Here is a 17,752-nt window from a genome sequence, read left to right as displayed (position 1 = left end):
TGTTTATTTTTTAAAAAATTAACTTGTGGATATTTACTAATTAATTATTTTGGCATTAGTTGTGTTTTTTTTATAAATGAAGTTGTTTATTTTTTTTAAATTAACTTGTGGATGTTTACTAATTAATTATTTTTACATTAGTTGTGTTTTTTTATAAATGAAGTTGTTTATTTTTTAAAAAAAAATTAACTTGTGGATGTTTTCTAATTAATTATTTTTACATTAGTTGTGTTTTTTTTTATAAATGAAGTTGTTTAGTTTTTTTTAAAAAAATTAACTTGTGGATGTTTACTAATTAATTATTTTTACATTAGTTGTGTTTTTTTTATAAATGAAGTTGTTTAGTTTTTTTTAAAATTATGTTGTATATGTTTTAAAATAATTTGATTTAAATTAGTCTTATTTGTTTATAAATAAACTTGTTTTATTTTTATAAAGAAAGTTGTGTATATTTTGACCGAAAAAAAATATGTGTTCCACATGATTTGCAGATCATGACTAGAACACGAGGTTTAGGTCGTGTCATAGGTAGACTTGTAGGCGGAGATAGACATGATGATCATGATGTAGCTGATGTTCCCGAGAGGCGTATGCCTATTGTCTCTGCCCGTAGGCAACGGGTTCATCAGATGACTGCGGATACACGTGATTTGGCTGAGGACGTTGCTGACATGGCTGACGATGTCCCTGATCTAGCTAAGGAGGCACCTGAGATGCGTGCGAACATAGATGGTGCTGATGGTGCTGAGGGGTCAGATGCTGATGATGCTGAGGGATTCCCTGGTGGGCCACGTGACCCGTCAGTGCTGACATCATTTGCAGACCATGTTGCACACGCTGTTTGGAGTGGACAGGTATTTTAATTTGTTAATTATTTATCATTGTTGATTTGTTTGTCATTAATTTTTTTTAATAATTGTATAATTTGTACTTCAAATCAGGAACGTCCTGATTTGAAGTTGGTGTCACATGGGAGGAAGGTGACACTGATTGGGAGGCCAGTGCCTCAGATCGAAGGACTGGTTGCTGCCACAGGATTAAGTCCACTGATCGATTTTTCAGTTGTTACTGGCGATCCTGGACTGATATTCGCATTTGTGGAGAGGTGACACGGCAAGACCAGCACCTTCCACCTTTCGGTAGGAGAGTTGACGATCACTTTGGATGATGTGTCGTCACTCCTTCATTTGCCTATCACTGGCGCTTTGCACAATTTTCATGCTCTTTCTACGGAGGAGGCGAGATTTTTGCTGACAGAGTTGCTTGAGGTGTTTGCCGAGGAGGCTAGAGCCGAGACAGCACTGACACGTGGGGCATATGTACGACTAGGATGGGTTCGAGACATTTATGAGATGAGATGTCAGGCCCAGTGGTGGATTGTAGCAGCTCGTGCTTATCTGCTGCACCTGGTCGGTTGCACTCTTTTTGCTAATAAGAGTGCAACATACGTGCATGTGGTTCACCTAGACGCTTTCCGTGACCTCGCTCAGAGTGGTGGTTATGCTTGGGGAGTTGCCGGGCTGGTTCATATGTATGACCAGTTAGATGAGGCTTCTAGGACCACCACATGACAGCTTGCGGGGTACCTGACTCTATTACAGGTAAATTTTGTGTTTTTTAATATGTTACGTTCGATTATGATTTTAAAATGTTTTTATGTTATGTTAACCTCATTTTTTGTGTAGTGTTGGATCTATGAGCACTTCCCTAGTGTGCATTAGTGCGTGACAGATGATACATACCAGGAGACGTCCCCACGTGCTTCCCGGTGGTTGACGTCGAAGGCGCACATGAAGGGAATCACAGGAGCACCTTACAGGGCACATTGTGATGTTTTGACCGTCACAGATATGTCCTGGTTGCCGTACACAGAGCATCGAGGGGTTAGGGCCTTTGAGCTGATTTCATCATTCCAGGGTCAGCTGAGATGGGGTCCTATGGTGGTCATAGCTCGACCAGAGAGGGTGGTACGACAGTTTGGTTACATCCAAAGCATCCCTCCGCCACCTGTTAGTGCTCGATTGTCACACGATGATATAGATGACAGGTAGATGTATTTTGCGGAGCACGTACTACCTGCGGGTGAGCTTTGTCTAGTGTCTGGCAAGTATCTGCGAATTACATGGAGTGGTTTTTCCGCATATCTCACCTATTCATGATACCGACCTAGGCAGGTGACCAGCCGAGAGATGCACCAGCTGCAGACCCTGAGGAGTACATACAGCCGCCCAACCCCCAGGTTCCAGTGGCATTTGACCCCCTTCCACATGTGGTAAGATTTTTTGCGCGTTTAATGTTTGATGAGTTGTTATTTATTTTAAATTTTATAATAAATTTTTTTAATGACTGTGACAGGATGATTACGAGGGATATGAGGCGATTGCACAGAGGTTGGAGCGTGTGCTCAAACCTTAGGATGGTCACTGCAGGCACAAAGTTATATGAGATTATGCAGGACTGCCTGACGATTGCCAGAGGGGGAGCCAGTGCTGATGGAAGTGTCAGGGCTCGTCAGAGACGCTGCACGGAGCATTGATTATTGTATTTATTTTTTGTCTTGTAGTTGACATGAATATTTGTAATTATTACAGTTTTTTGTTTAATATAGTTGGCCTTTTTTGCACAGTTTATTATTTTATGATATTAACTGACGTATAGATTCTGATTCCTACTCCCAGTGTCTTTTCTAACGAATTCTTTATTCCTACACTTGTGCGTACCACTCCTTTCACACCCAATTAAGACAAATGAACTTCTTTCTCTGCTACCGGTATCTGTGTCAGACCTCATAATCACTGCAACAAATTCATTTTCATGGACAACTGTTTGAGCCCATTGCAAAACATCATCTCGAGTACCGAATACCTACAACGCAACCCAAACATATTAATTTTTTTACAAAACATCAATTCAACCAAATGACTCAAATTATCTATGATTACCTGAGACGTATTAAAAGCATTTGAACAATCGACATGTGGTTCATTCACCCCACATTCTTCTTCATTATCATAATCATAATCCATATGAACTTCTTGTGACATCGCATAGTCATACCTCCATTGATCTTCGTCCATCTTAAGGACATATGCATCATACACAAGTACATTCAAATTATCATATAACCACATCCAAAAATTTACTACATATTAACTAACAAACATATTAACAGGACATATGCATCATACACAAGTATATTCAAATTATCATATAACCACATCCACAATTTCACTACATATTGACTAACAAACATATTAACAACTAATACAAATATATTCTAAATTTATAACTACATTATTTACTTAAACTAAACTTAACACTATATTAAACAACTAATAAAACATTTTTTTACTACAACAAAATACAATTATGTTACCTAAATCATTTAATATTATACCAAAATCATTATACCTAATTAAATCAATTATATCCATAATACAGATATTATAAATGATAATATTCATATATATATATATATATATATATATATATATATATATATAAATTTTAAAGCAGAATTAAAAAAATTTGTTAATAAACTGAATTTCTAGAAGAACTTCTTCCGGAAGTCACTATGTTCAATTCCGGAAGAAGTTGTTCCGGAATACACTTCCGGAAGCACTTCTTCCAGAATTGAACATGGTAACTTCCGGAAGAACTTCTTCCAGAAATTCAACATTCTCATTCCGGAACTACTTTCTTCTGCAGTAAAAAGTAATTCCGGAAATAGTTTTTTACTGTTCATCTTCTCTAAAGAACATCCAAAAAACGCAAAAAAAAAACCGATAAATGCGTACCTCTGACGAAATACGAACAGTAACGACCAAAACAACTTCAAACACGGAACAACTGCTTCAGGGGACCACCAAATCGCTTGTTACGGAACTTCTACTTCACGGGACCACCAGAAAAACTTTTTACGGAAAAGGATAACAATAGCAAGAAGACGGGGATGAAGGTGAAAGCACAATAAATTTAAAGGAAACAACCAGGGGCAAAATCATCATTACATATACATTAAATATTATTTTATTTTTAGTTATTATTATAAAATGAAATTTATTTTACTTCACGTTGTTATAAAATTATAATTATTTTTTTATTATATATTAAGTTTTGTAATACAAATTATAATTATTTTTTTATAAAATATACGAATTAATAAATTTCTATGATTTAAATTATACTAAATTGTCACACAAATTATTATTTACATTTACATGCGCGTAAAAAAGGAATTACAAATATTACTCATAATTATGTTCACTAATAATAATTTATGTAAAATAATATTATTTATTCTATAACTTAATTTATTTATTAAAATCAAATAATTAGGAAAATACAACATTTTAAAAAAACAAAAAAAAAAAACTTCCGGAGCAACCTTCTTCCGGAAGAAGAAGGAAGTATTCCGGAAGATCCTTTTTCCGGAAACTTCCGAAAGACACTTCTTCCGAAACTTTTTCTGGAATTCTTCCGAAAGTTCACCTTCTTCTTCCAGAAGAAGTATCTTCTGGAAGTTTTCCGGAAAAATAGTCTTCCGAAAGTTTTTCGAAAGAAAGGTCTTTCGGAAATAGCCTTCTCAAAAGGACATATTTGCCCATTCACTGTTTGCTGGGTGCCCCAGCAATTTTGCTAGGTGCACGTAGCAACTCCCTTGTCCTTTCTGTTCTTGTTGGGTTGCTAATGCTATCGCTGTTCGGCTCGTTGCAGCACTCAAACTCCTTCATTGCAGCTACACTCAACACCGTGTTTAGATGGAAGCCTAAGTTTTGCGGCAACTTTGGAAAATACTTCAAAAGTGCGTTCAAGTCTCACAAAACGGTGCATTGGAACACGTGTCAATGGATTAAAACGGTAAAACGAACACACCCTTGTTACTTGGACGTGGAAATTCACGTTCGCGCTCCTTTTTATCTTGGCATTGCGTTTGTGTGTGTGTGCAATATCACACAACCCAACCTTATTCGTTCTTCTGTTGTTCTGAGGCGAGCCATGACGGACGGTCATCTCTTCAACAACATCACCCTCGGTGGCCGTGGAGGCACCGTAAGCTCTCTCTCTCTCTCTCTCTCTCTCTCTCTCTCTCTCTCTCTCTTCTAAACCCTAATTTTTAGTTTGCCACATTCAACCATGCCTTTTGATTTCATTTTACATGTACCACTGAGAGTTTTGCTAGCGAACGAATCTTAGGGTTTTGCTCTTCGTATTTTCTTCTCATTTGATTTAATCCCTAATTATTATCATTATTATCGTAGAAGAGTACCTATTTATGTATTTTATAAATGTGTTGAAATTTTACTTGGCTGTTTTAGTTAGTACTGACTAGTGCGGGATATTTGTGCATTAGTGGTTCTTGTTTCGTTCTTAAAACCCTAAGGGAGTGCTTTGTTTATTAGATGAAATTTGGGTCGCGGTAGAAAACAAGGTTTTAAATTGTGGTCATGGTTGGGGTTTTGTTGGGGTAAATACTGTCACAGAGACCCCGAAAACCTTGATGATGCGGTGGCAGACAGTTTCTTAAAACCTTAGTAGAAAATAGACAGTTGAATAAGTTGTTTTCTTTGGGATCATATTTCTAGTTGTACAAAGCAAGTGCAAAGTATTTTTGTTCCAATTTTTCTACCTTCTGTACCAGTAAGTGATATTTCATTTGGTGTTATGTACCATTTATTTAATATTCTGTAGGAACAAGCGGGATATGCATAGCCCCTACTCAGAGTTGCATTGCTTGTTGTTCCATCTCAACTGTCGAGTTTTTATCAGCTTCATTGCTTTTTGATAAAAATATAATGATAATTAGAGAGTCAAAAAATTGATTTTTTTCTAGTGATTTGTGCATAGGAGACTGGAATTAGCAGTTGAATTAAGATGTGTGACACTTCTTTTCATGTAATTGAGATTGCAGAATCCAGGGCAGATAAAAATATATACTGGAGGAATTGTATGGAAGAGACAGGGTGGTGGTAAATTAATTGAAGTTGATAAATCTGACATAATGGGGGTGACATGGATGAAGGTACCAAGGAGTAACCAACTTGGTGTTCAAATCAAAGATGGGTTGTACTACAAGTTCACGGGATTTCGTGACCAGGTTACTTTCTCTGCCACTCCCGAATGTGTATTTTCATACATTTGATGTGGTAAAAGGAATTCAAACTTTTGTTCCTTTTATTAACTGTGACAAATCTAAATATTGAGGACTTGGACTTGTACTGCTAGCAAATGCTGGATGTTAATTTCTAATATTGTTATTTTATTCATATTTTTGCAGGATGTTGTAACTTTGACCAATTTTTTCCAAAACACCTGTGGAATATCAGTAGAAGAGAAGCAACTTTCTGTTAGCGGACGTAATTGGGGAGAAGTTGATCTAAATGGTTGGTGAAATTACTTGAACTGACTTATGTGTTGTTATTGATATTCTCCACATGGCATGTCACATGTATCTTAAACATCTCTCTGTCATCCTTACGTGCTAGTTTTTGTAAATTTGATTTTTGAGGAAAAATGTTAGTTTGGCAATATGTTCTGTTTGATATAGCAGCACTCATGAGGAAAGGGCCGGCAATATTTTTAGCAAAGGGTGGAGCTCTCCTATTTTCAAAGAAATTCAGTTGATATCACCCAGTTTGTTCTTGGAGAGCATTGGTTTTTCTTGATAGTGCATGATGATTTTCATATATGAAGAAAGGCTGCGATCTTATGTGCTGCTACTTTTTCCCTCCCCAATTTGCAGTTGCTTCTTTTCTTTTGTCATACTCTTAAGTGTTGAATGCATTTAGGCATCACTACCTCCACTTTGGTAATCACATGAAGTGCAATTTTAAGCTAAAAACACTTGTTAAGATAGGAAAGTGGTCTTTATTTGTGTATGTGTTTTTTGGGGGTGGGGGTGGTGGACTTCTCAAAGAGGAACTTTATGTCATTCTTGTTTTTCTTTGGTGAAGCTTGTTTGATAAAATTTGACTTGACTGCTTTTATAAGTAGTTATACTAGTAGATTAGTGGGTGTTCTTATTTTCTATTTCCATTTCAGGAAATATGCTGGCTTTCATGGTTGGTTCAAAGCAAGCTTTTGAAGTATCTTTAGCAGATGTCTCTCAAACACAGCTTCAAGGGAAGAATGATGTGATCTTGGAGTTTCATGTGGATGACACAACTGGAGCTAATGAGGTATATCTATATTTTTATGCACTTATATAGTCTTATATGTTTTAGTAAATTCATGCCAAACTGGCAGCTTTTTGCTAGAAAATTGTTCTCATTCAAGTTTGGGCTTGTGCAATACTGAAGACTCTAGTTATTTGGTTTAATTTTTTATGGCCTAATATTGTTTTATGTTATGATCTCAGAAAGATTCACTGATGGAGATAAGTTTCCACATACCAAATTCCAACACCCAGTTTGTTGGTGATGAAAATCGTCCCCCTGCTCAGGTGAGTTTGTTTCAGACTATAAAAAAGATCTCATGTTATAATAACTTCTAGGTTAACTGACATTTAATTTTTTCTGCATCAGGTTTTCCGTGACAAAATTATGTCTATGGCTGATGTTGGTGCTGGAGGTGAAGATGCCATTGTTACATTTGAGGGTATTGCTATCCTTACGCCAAGGTAGTGTCTTTAAATGCATAGACATGTATCATTCAAGTATTTTTAGCTTCTTATTGTAGTTTTTTTTGTATTTCTTGTATTTGTGTCCTTCCAATAAATATATCAAGTATCAATATTTGTTAATTAAAATTTGCACTTTTTTGTAGAGGACGATACAGTGTTGAGTTACACATGTCATTCTTGCGGCTTCAAGGACAGGCTAATGATTTCAAAATCCAATATAGCAGTGTGGTTCGCCTATTTTTACTTCCTAAGGTTCATTTCCTGATCCTGTACTTTCATTTAAGTTGACTGATATTTGTTTTCATATTAAGTGATTAAGTGACGAGTAAAATTTCAATGCGATTAGCCAGCCATGTCTTTAAATTGATGCTTTTCTTTGGACTTGTTAAGTGTACTGACAATTTTACTATGTTTCTGTAGTCTAATCAACCACATACCTTTGTCATTATTAGTCTTGATCCCCCTATTCGAAAGGGACAAACTTTGTACCCTCATATTGTGATGCAGGTAAGTGCTCAATAGTTCATGATTTGCCAATTTATGTGATGTGTATTTTACTTGTTTCTGAACCTAACATTGTTTTGCTCATTTCTGTATAGTTTGAAACTGATTATGTTGTTGAAAGTGAATTGGCAATAAATGAAGATCTTTATAACACAAAGTTCAAGGACAAGTTGGAGCTGTCTTATAAGGTATTTTGCTTAAACTGTTAATAATTGATCCATGTCATTATATAACCCGAGATACTGCCTTTCAAGGACTGTTTGGGGAAAATAGAAAAGAACATCTTGCCCATTTTAGATGATTGAGTGATGCATGAATTTGTTAACTGTTGGTCATGCATATCACATGATGCAATATCTGATGTGTTTCATTTTCAATTCAATAATCAGGGTCTTATTCATGAAGTGTTCACCACAATATTACGTGGTTTGTCTGGTGCCAAAGTGACCAAGCCCGGAAAATTTAGGAGTTGTCAAGATGGTTATGCAGTGAAATCATCTTTGAAAGCTGAAGATGGAATTCTGTATCCCCTTGAGAAGAGCTTCTTCTTTCTACCTAAACCTCCCACTCTTATTCTTCATGAAGAGGTAAAATCTGATTGTTCTTACAGACAACCAAATGTCAATTACTGGTTGATATAGCATATGATATTTACATGATGGAGGTTTTAATTTTTTTTCCCTTTCCTATTAGATTGACTATGTGGAATTTGAGCGGCATGCTGCTGGTGGCTCCAATATGCATTATTTTGACCTTCTTATCAGACTAAAATCTGAACAAGAGCATCTCTTCCGTAATATTCAGAGAAATGAGTACCACAATTTGTATGAATTTATCAGGTAAATGTTAGCCCATTGCCAAATTCTACATACAACTAATTGTTATATAAACAATTTGTTTATGGTCTGCACATCCAGTTCAAAGGGCTTGAAAATTATGAACTTAGGAGATGCCCAACCTACTGTTGGTATAAAGAAGGTTCTTGAGAATGATGATGATGATGCTGTTGATCCACATCTTGAGCGCATAAAAAATGAAGCTGGTGAAGATGAAAGTGATGAGGAGGTGATCAAACAGATATTTTATATAACTTTCACCCTTATCTTTAGCTCATAAGTAGCATTTAGTAAAATTGCATTCTTTGTTTTAAAAATCAAGTAGACAACATTTATTTATGTTGACCAACAAAACCTGAAAATAGTCGGGCATGAAAAATTTAAGTGAACTCAAAGCTTACATTTCAGTTTTTGCAATTATTGGAATAAGTATGTGGTTGACCTTCTGCTATTTTAAGTGTCTAATCCATTTTTGTTTTTTGTGTTTTCTGTTTTGCTTGCTATTTTGTTTGTGGGCATTTGTTCTGTGCTTCTGTAAGGCTGGACTTGACAAAAGTTGATCCACTTTGGTCTTGGGGGGGGGGGGGTCAGTGTTGCAGGATTTTCCTATTCTTGTTTGTTTCTATATACATTAAATGGTGGTAAATGTATGTAGGATTCTGATTTTGTTGCTGACAAGGATGATGAAGGTTCTCCTACTGATGATTCTGGGGCAGACGATTCTGATGCCACTGATAGTGGTGATGAGAAAGAGGCAAGTTATTTTCATTTATATTTGTAATCTGTGATACTCTCTACTCTTTATATCTTTGGTGTGTCTGACACCTTAATGGTGACCAATTTTCAGAAGCCTGCCAAAAAGGAATCAAAGAAGGATCTGCCTTCTAAGGCATCTACTTCTAAAAAGAAATCAAAAGATGATGAAGATGGAAAGAAGAAAAAACAGAAGAAGAAAAAGGACCCAAATGCACCCAAGAGGGCAATGTCCGGTTTCATGTTCTTTTCTAAATTGGAAAGAGAGGTGCGTTCTATTCTATGTCATATTGGTTGTATGGTTTTGGATTTGGGTGTGTAAGCTGTGGGTACTGTTCCAATGTGTCTGGACACTGGACTCATTGTAGCCAAAAATGACCTTTAGCAACATTTTTAATAGCTATTTTGATTGTAAGATATTAAAAAATCTACCTGAAGTCAAGTAGGGGTTTATGTAAGTTAAGTTCTATTTACTTTATTTCCTGATTTTTTTGACAGAATCTAAAGAAAACTAATCCTGGAATTTCATTTACGGATGTGGGAAGAGTACTTGGAGAGAAATGGAAAAAGTTGTCTGGTATGGCTGGTTGCCAATTGTTTCATTTCATGCAGTTCCACCTTATAATCTGAGTTTATGTTTAGGGACTAAATCACTAAATGTACTTTGTTTTACCTATTGAATGCACAGCGGAAGAGAAGGAACCATACGAGGCCAAGGCGCGTGAAGATAAAAAACGTTACATGGATGAGATTAGTGGCTACAAGAATCCACAACCCATGAATATTGATTCAGGAAATGAATCTGACAGTGCCTAAGGCTGTGAAAAAAAATCTTGCAGTTTTATAAATACTTATGCAGCAAGCTAATGTAAGCCATGAGCCGTATATTTCTTACTGGTGATGGCATCTACTCATATGCTTCGTAAATTGACACAAGTTTATGGCCAACTGATGTAGGATTTGTAACAATTTTTTGCTTCAACTGTTGCACGAATATGATTTAAAATATTGGATCAAGCCTACTTTTTTTTATTGTTTTTTGTTCCAGATTTGCAGATTGGTACTTGATCTGGGACATGCATCCTTTTAAATGTGATAGTAGCTAAAACTAAATGTTTTTTTACGTTTGGAAAATCAGTTTTGTAAATGTTCATTCTCAGAACTGCCCACTTAGAACTCGTTATCTAATATACTTCTATAATTGATTGAAATTTATTGAAAATTATGTTGGTTTAATTTATTTTAATACATTGCACTTCTAATTTGTAGTTTTTGGCAAAGTGTTGGAATGAGTTATAGAAAGTGTTATTAGGAAGAAATATTCTCCAGTGAAAAGAAAAACTGAAATGTTAAATTTGAGAGATACAAGCGTTTTTTTGTTTACTTGTTCATCTACTCATTTTATAGTGTTTGTTATATCCCGTACCATCAAGGAAAAAGAAAGGGGAGAAATCAATTGTACAAATAATCCTAAAATTAATAAGGTTTTCCTTAGATATTTTCGAAATTCAGGAATTTGATTCATAGGCAAACGAGAATAGAACTAAGCAGCAAGGAAATCATTGTCAATTGTTCAAGTAACCCCTTCAATTTCATGTTTCTAGCTCCTTCAATGGTCACATTGCCTTTCTGATTTTTTTCTATATGGAACACCTCTCCCAATTCTCTCTCTCTCTCTTTTTTTTTTTTATCAATATTATTATTAAGAAAAGTTTAGATAAGTTGGATTTTGAAAACTCAAAAGAGTCATGACAAGTCTCATGACTCATAGTGCTTATAAATGTTTATAAATTAGTCACTAAGAAATTCTTTGAAAATTAAATCTATGTCCTCTTCAAATGAGTTCGTTTTTTACCAATTTGATCAATCTTTATTGATGTGATAACATCTTCTCTACTAAATTTAAAATAAAATAAGTTTAATAATTATGTATGGTAAGTCTAAGTCTATAAGTGTAAGATTTTATATAATTTTTACATAATCAACCAAACAAAAATTATCACCGAAGATGTGACTTTAAAATAATTATGGCAAAGCTAATAGAATTATATATGCTTAATTATGTTTTTATACATGAAATTTAAAGTGAATTTGATTTTGGTCCTCCAAATTTTATATATATATATATATGTCTCAAATTAAAAATGTTTTAAATTTAAGGGACGTGTTTACATTAAATAAAAAAATATGATATTTTTTTATATTTATAAAAATTATGTTATTTGTTTAATTAAATAAAACATATCATTTATATCATTTTCTTATGACATTATATGTTTATTTTTATGTAATATGTTTATATTTTTAAATACTTAAATATAAAATGACTTTATTAACTGTTTTGCCTTGAACCCATAAAATTTCAGCACCGGCACGCTTTTCATCACCTTAGAAACACAGCGATTTGTTTGAGAGCTACCATTTCTCCCTTTCACACTAAGAAATCACTAACTTATATTGACACTTTAAACCATGGTTGGATTATATGACAATTGACAAGTTAAACTATACACATCTTTATGGATCTATGTCATGTTTGGAGAATAAACTTTAATTCCTCGCCTGCTTCGTATCAGAAGACCCAAAACTCCAAACATACGCGCATTATTCAATGCTTAACTCCTAATTTTAGTTAACTACAATAATATGTTTACTATCATGTTGATCCATTAACCCTAATCTATGTAGCCTCTATGAATATGACAACTGAACAATCCCTATTGCCCCTATATTGTTCAACTTTTTAATAATTCACTTAATATTAAATAAGATGTTGAAATTGAAATTTAAAATGCAAAAAAACATTCTATCTATTCTATACTTGATTCTTAAAAATTATTGAGAGAAACTAGCAGAAAAATTTAAAAGTATTCCTTTGTTACTGGTATTGTGAATCAAATTGGACCCTAAACATAAAACTTTATAGCGTAATTGTCAAGAGAATATGGAATTAAAAAACACATTAATATTTTTTTTATCAATAAATATTATTTATTAGTTTTGTTAGAAATGTTAGTAAAAAGATATTTGAATCTGCAATGTTTTTCTTCTCTTTTTTCCTTCGGCTTTAAATCCTCCTTTTCAACCATGAATCAATCTTATATTTTCCTGAAATTAATTATTGAATTATGAGATTATTCATTATCAAATTATAAATCATTTCGAAAGTAGGTCTTACAATATTTAAGTTAGACTCCTATTTTAAATAAAAGGCCTAATATTATCTACTTATGTAAATATATAATTTCAAAATATTATAAAATTTTAATGCAATGTTATATTATTTTTATGCATTTATCAATTTAAATTAATCAACATATTAAGTCTAAAAGATTTGTAAATTACTAAAACCCGAACTAAACTTAATTTAAACAAGAAAACAACTTAACTAACTCATTCAATGAAGAAGCCTAAGCTACCCATAAAGTCCTAACGAATAATTTAATCTATTTATACATCTCTAGAAAAAAAGAATACAAAACCTGACATAATACTAGCTGCCTAACAATATTCCCGAAAATATTTTAACCATGTGTGCTTGTATAACTTTGCTTGCATTACATACATTAAGATGGTATATAACTTGGTAGACATACGCTGCATTTATGTGCCAAAATTTCATGTATTGTATTTTTATATACACCGTGACCCTTAAAGTATATAGCAGTAAAATTTATTTTACCCAAAAATATATTAAAAAAAGATAAAAAAAAAATAATGATAATTTAAGAAACCCTGTGCTCCCTCTTCCAGTTATTACAACTAATTAAATTAAATACTATTCATTGTCTAGAACGGTGATGCTCTTGCAGGACCACATACCGCTGGCATGCCTTTATATCGAGGTTATGATTACGAATTTCCATTGCATATTTCTCACCCTAATTTAATTATTTGAATAGGAAACATGCTAGGGGGAGTATATCATATCATATCAGGTAAGATGAGTGTGTTTTATTAGAAGAGGTGGGAGGATTAAATAGTAATTTTTAAATTAAAATACAAGGTTTAGATTTGATTTAATTGCTAATTAAAACTATATGTATATTCTTAAGAGAGTCAATATTAAATACAGTATTTTTCTCCCTCTTGAAAAAAATACATGTAATTTTAATTAGCAATTAAATTTTGACCTTTTATTTTAATTTAATGATTATTATTTTATCCTCTTATCTCTCATAATAAAATACTCCTCCCATCTAATATGCCTCTATATATATATAATATATATATATAATGTGATTGTGTCAGTTCATGTATTAAACAATTGAGTAATTGATATTTATATATCAATAAAAAGTTTCAAATCTTTTTACATGGCCAGCAGTGTACGATGTTGTCCATAGAGCTTAAGCTAGATTTTGGCATTCTGTGGTTTCTGAGTTCAGGGAAAAAATATATAGGTATAAGAATAGATATCATTGTAGTTATGTATTCCCAATGTAAAGTTTGTTTTTTTACATGAGAATAAACAACTCTTTGGTTTTTAGCTATAATTATAAAATAGAGTTTCTTTGTCCTTAACTTTTTTTTAGTTAGTCTATGGCATTATTGTTTTAGCTTCAATAAAATTGTAAAATTTTAAAATAAGTTCCTTTAAAAAATGTTGCAATCGAGACCATAAGGGGACGATGAACCAAAGAAACTATGTCTATGAAAAACAAGGACTTGTCACCAAGGATAATTTTGATAAAGCTTGAAAAAAAATTTTCAAAAGAAAATAGTCCTCAAAGTCAAAATATTTGGGTTTGATAGTTGATTATGCTTAGAGAAGCTGTTAGCATCTTACAACATATCCATCATAAAGAAGTCCGACTCTAATTAAATAATGTCTAGAATTAAAATGACTATAATTTTTTTTTCCATTTGAATATTTTCTACTAACTATAAAAATATTTACTTCACCCCTTTGAAAAAAAAAATAAGAATCAAATTTAATCGAATGGATAACATTTATTTAGAATATATATTAAATTATGAAAAGGTTAATATATACTGTCATAATTTGATTCTCACCCTTGTGTATCATTCAATGAGGAACTCAAAGAATCTAAGTCATGTAGTTCTTAAAATAATTTTTAGTGTCGATTGATTTTAACTAAAATACTGTGTTAGCTCAAAATGGTTAAGTCACGTAGTGTGTTAAAAAAAAATCAAAAATTCTCAAGGACCTATTAATTATTTATTAAAATTTATAAAATCAAATTAAAAGAACGAAAATTTGATTAGGAGGTTCAGCATTTGTTTTATATTTTAAAATATTGAAAGGTTTTCCAGATGAATTTATTTACAGGCAAAAAATAGAATAAAATAAAATAAGCTTATTGCAATGTTTTTGTTCAGTTAGCAAGCTTTTGTGTAGCTACAATATGTAGAAAATGAAAGAAAAAAATGTTTTGGGGTACTATATAGAAAATGCAGCCCTACAACTCCTCATTTTCATTAATATATAGAAAAGGCATAGTTTTGTTTTAAAAAAGCCTTTGTGTCGGTTATGTATTTTCTGGCAGTCTGCAGTGATTTGTTTTCTTCGTAAATTCTTGATTTGTAGAAGTTATATTAAATTTTGATTATTAAAATTCTGACAGCTTTTTTAAAAAATAATTATTTTTCCTGAAAACAGATTCAAACATAAATAAATAATACATACGTAGACAGTGTAAATGTTTTTTTTTTAGCACTATCCTCTCTTTTTGGTGAAATTTAACACTATCCTGTAATCATAAACAACAATATAATAAGTGTTTTAATAGTCATATTAAAAGTTATTTCGGATTTTTTGACAAAGTAAAATTTTGTATTATTAGTACTATCTATTAAACTCTAAACATTTACGAGTCTTAAATTTTTCGTATATATATGAAAAATAAATTTCTTGTCAACTAGACAAATGAGCATAATTAATAATAGAGATCAAATCACCCAAAAAACTTAAATACATGTTGTAAACTAATTTTTAACCACTTACCTCACTAACATGCCAGTTTTATAATTTAATTTAATCATTGATATCGAATTCAGGTTAAGAATGTAAGAATAATTTTAAGTTTGAACTTTAAATATATAATTGTATTAAATATTCTGAGAGAATTTTGACTTTATATACAAAAAATAATAATTTTTGTAAGTAGTTACTTTAAGAAAAACTCATAAATTTAAAACTGTAATATAAATAGAAATTATTATTTTTATAAAGGGAAACAAACGGTTTGTAAAAAAAAAAAAAATACAAGTGTATACTAAATGTGAAAGAATTTATGTTTACTTTTTTATTTTATTTTTTATAATAAGTAGTACTCATACTTGGGCGTTATAATTTAATGATCAAAAGCTCAATCTATAATAGACGCCCAGGAGTGAGATCTTTTCCATTATTTGTTGTCACGTTATAAATTTGAAATGTTTATATATATATATATATAAAACTTGAAATCAAAATTTTATTTAAAAAATTTAAACTTATTTCCACTCGAAACTTTGCTTGACATGTTAAACTTTTAGTACCTATTTTTGTTTGATTTAAAAATTTAGAATATATTTAGACTTTCTTTTTAGTTTAGCCAGTCAATGGAAAATTTAGAATATATTTATTCATTTTCAAATATGCATGTGTTTATTTGTACATTGAAAATGTGCATATTGTCATATTTTCACGTCAAATTGATGGAATAACGCAAAAGCTATTGTATATATAGCATGTAATCAAATATTGTTAGACGTAGAATCAAATATGTAGATATAATATGTTTAGTTTATTTTTTTTTCGAAGATATTTGTTTTGTTTAATTAAAATTTAAAAATATTTTTAAAAAAAAGAAAAGTAAACCAAACACTTATTAAGTGAGATTATTAATAACAGTCCGGTGATAATTTAAAAACCGTAGTGTTTGAAATACCCTTTTTTTTTATGATGGCATCAATATATTTTTTTTTTATAAAATATCAACATTAGAATATGAATATAAATTTTTTAAGAACTCTTTTGAAAAGTATTTGATAGTTTTTTTAATTATTTAATAAAGTGTTGAATATTGTATTTTTTGGGGAAAGAAACGACAGTAACATGAGTTGGTCAAATAATTGGTCAAATATTTTAAACATCAGTCATTTTTAAAACATGATTCACGAATGTCAGTGTTCGTCTCGTTGAAAATCAATACCAAATAATTGATGTTATATTTAAAATTACATATAATAAAATAAAATTATTTTATACTTACCAAATGTATGGATCAAATAGCTTGCGGTAGTTACAAATTAATTTCATGTTTGAATTCAAAGTATTCGGTTGTATTAAATACTCCAAAGAAAAATTTTATAATATATAATAATCATACTCCGCTCAAATAATATTTAACTTTAATAGATAATATTTGTGTTTTATGTCAAAAAGTAAAAAACAAATATTTATTTTACACTTATTTTTTTAATCTTTTATATAAAATCTTTTTCAAATTAAGTAGGATAATAAATTTCTCCATACATTGTTGGTTTTCTTATTTTATAAAATCTGAATTTTTGGTCCCCTATGTTAAACTACAAGACATTTTGTCTTTTTATTTTATTTTAAAATTATTATTTTATTTTAAAATAGAAACATTTAGTTTTTCAATTTTATAAAATCTATAACTTTAGTTCTTCTATCAAATTTGAAGGGTTAACCAAGAGATTATTAATTTGATGTGGTCCAAATTTAATAATATGATATTATTTGTTTAATTCATGTTTTATAACATTAATTTTTTAACGGCCAACGTTTTTAATTCGATGAAATGATGAAAATCATAAATTTAAAAAAATTAAAGATTAAATATTTTTATTTTAAAATAAAAAACAAAAAAAATATAGGATTGAAAAAATAGAGGACCAAAATTTTTAAAACTAAGTGTTTAATGTATTTCTTTTCAACACATGCGTACACCTAAAATGTCCCTATTATTATTTTTATTACTTAAATAGAATTACAAAAATGTCCAATTCTAGTTATTATTAAAATAGAACTACAAAAATATCCAATTCTAGTTGCAAAGCTGTTCGT

General features: G+C 31.3%; 2 protein-coding genes across 2 annotated transcripts; both read left to right on the top strand.

The window, feature by feature from the left end:
- The first annotated feature begins 590 nt into the window (after positions 1–590).
- Positions 591–1,571, top strand: LOC114405642 (protein MAIN-LIKE 1-like). Its single transcript, XM_028368084.1, has 3 exons — positions 591–854; positions 1,119–1,409; positions 1,491–1,571. Exons 1-3 carry the CDS (start codon positions 591–593, stop codon positions 1,569–1,571), a joined length of 636 nt encoding a protein of 211 aa, XP_028223885.1.
- Positions 1,572–4,713: 3,142 nt separating this feature from the next.
- On the top strand, positions 4,714–10,837 carry LOC114405927 (FACT complex subunit SSRP1). The gene is made up of 16 exons (XM_028368452.1): positions 4,714–5,052; positions 5,912–6,097; positions 6,278–6,383; positions 7,042–7,178; positions 7,358–7,441; positions 7,524–7,618; positions 7,765–7,873; positions 8,042–8,128; positions 8,221–8,313; positions 8,515–8,712; positions 8,819–8,964; positions 9,043–9,190; positions 9,617–9,715; positions 9,809–9,982; positions 10,213–10,291; positions 10,403–10,837. Exons 1-16 carry the CDS (start codon positions 4,999–5,001, stop codon positions 10,528–10,530), a joined length of 1,923 nt encoding a protein of 640 aa, XP_028224253.1. The 5' UTR covers positions 4,714–4,998; the 3' UTR covers positions 10,531–10,837.
- Positions 10,838–17,752: the final 6,915 nt, after the last annotated feature.

Source organism: Glycine soja, chromosome 3 (genome assembly GCF_004193775.1).
Source record: "Glycine soja cultivar W05 chromosome 3, ASM419377v2, whole genome shotgun sequence".
In the NCBI taxonomy this organism is placed as follows: domain Eukaryota; kingdom Viridiplantae; phylum Streptophyta; class Magnoliopsida; order Fabales; family Fabaceae; genus Glycine; species Glycine soja.
This window is presented reverse-complemented; position numbering and strand designations above follow the sequence as displayed.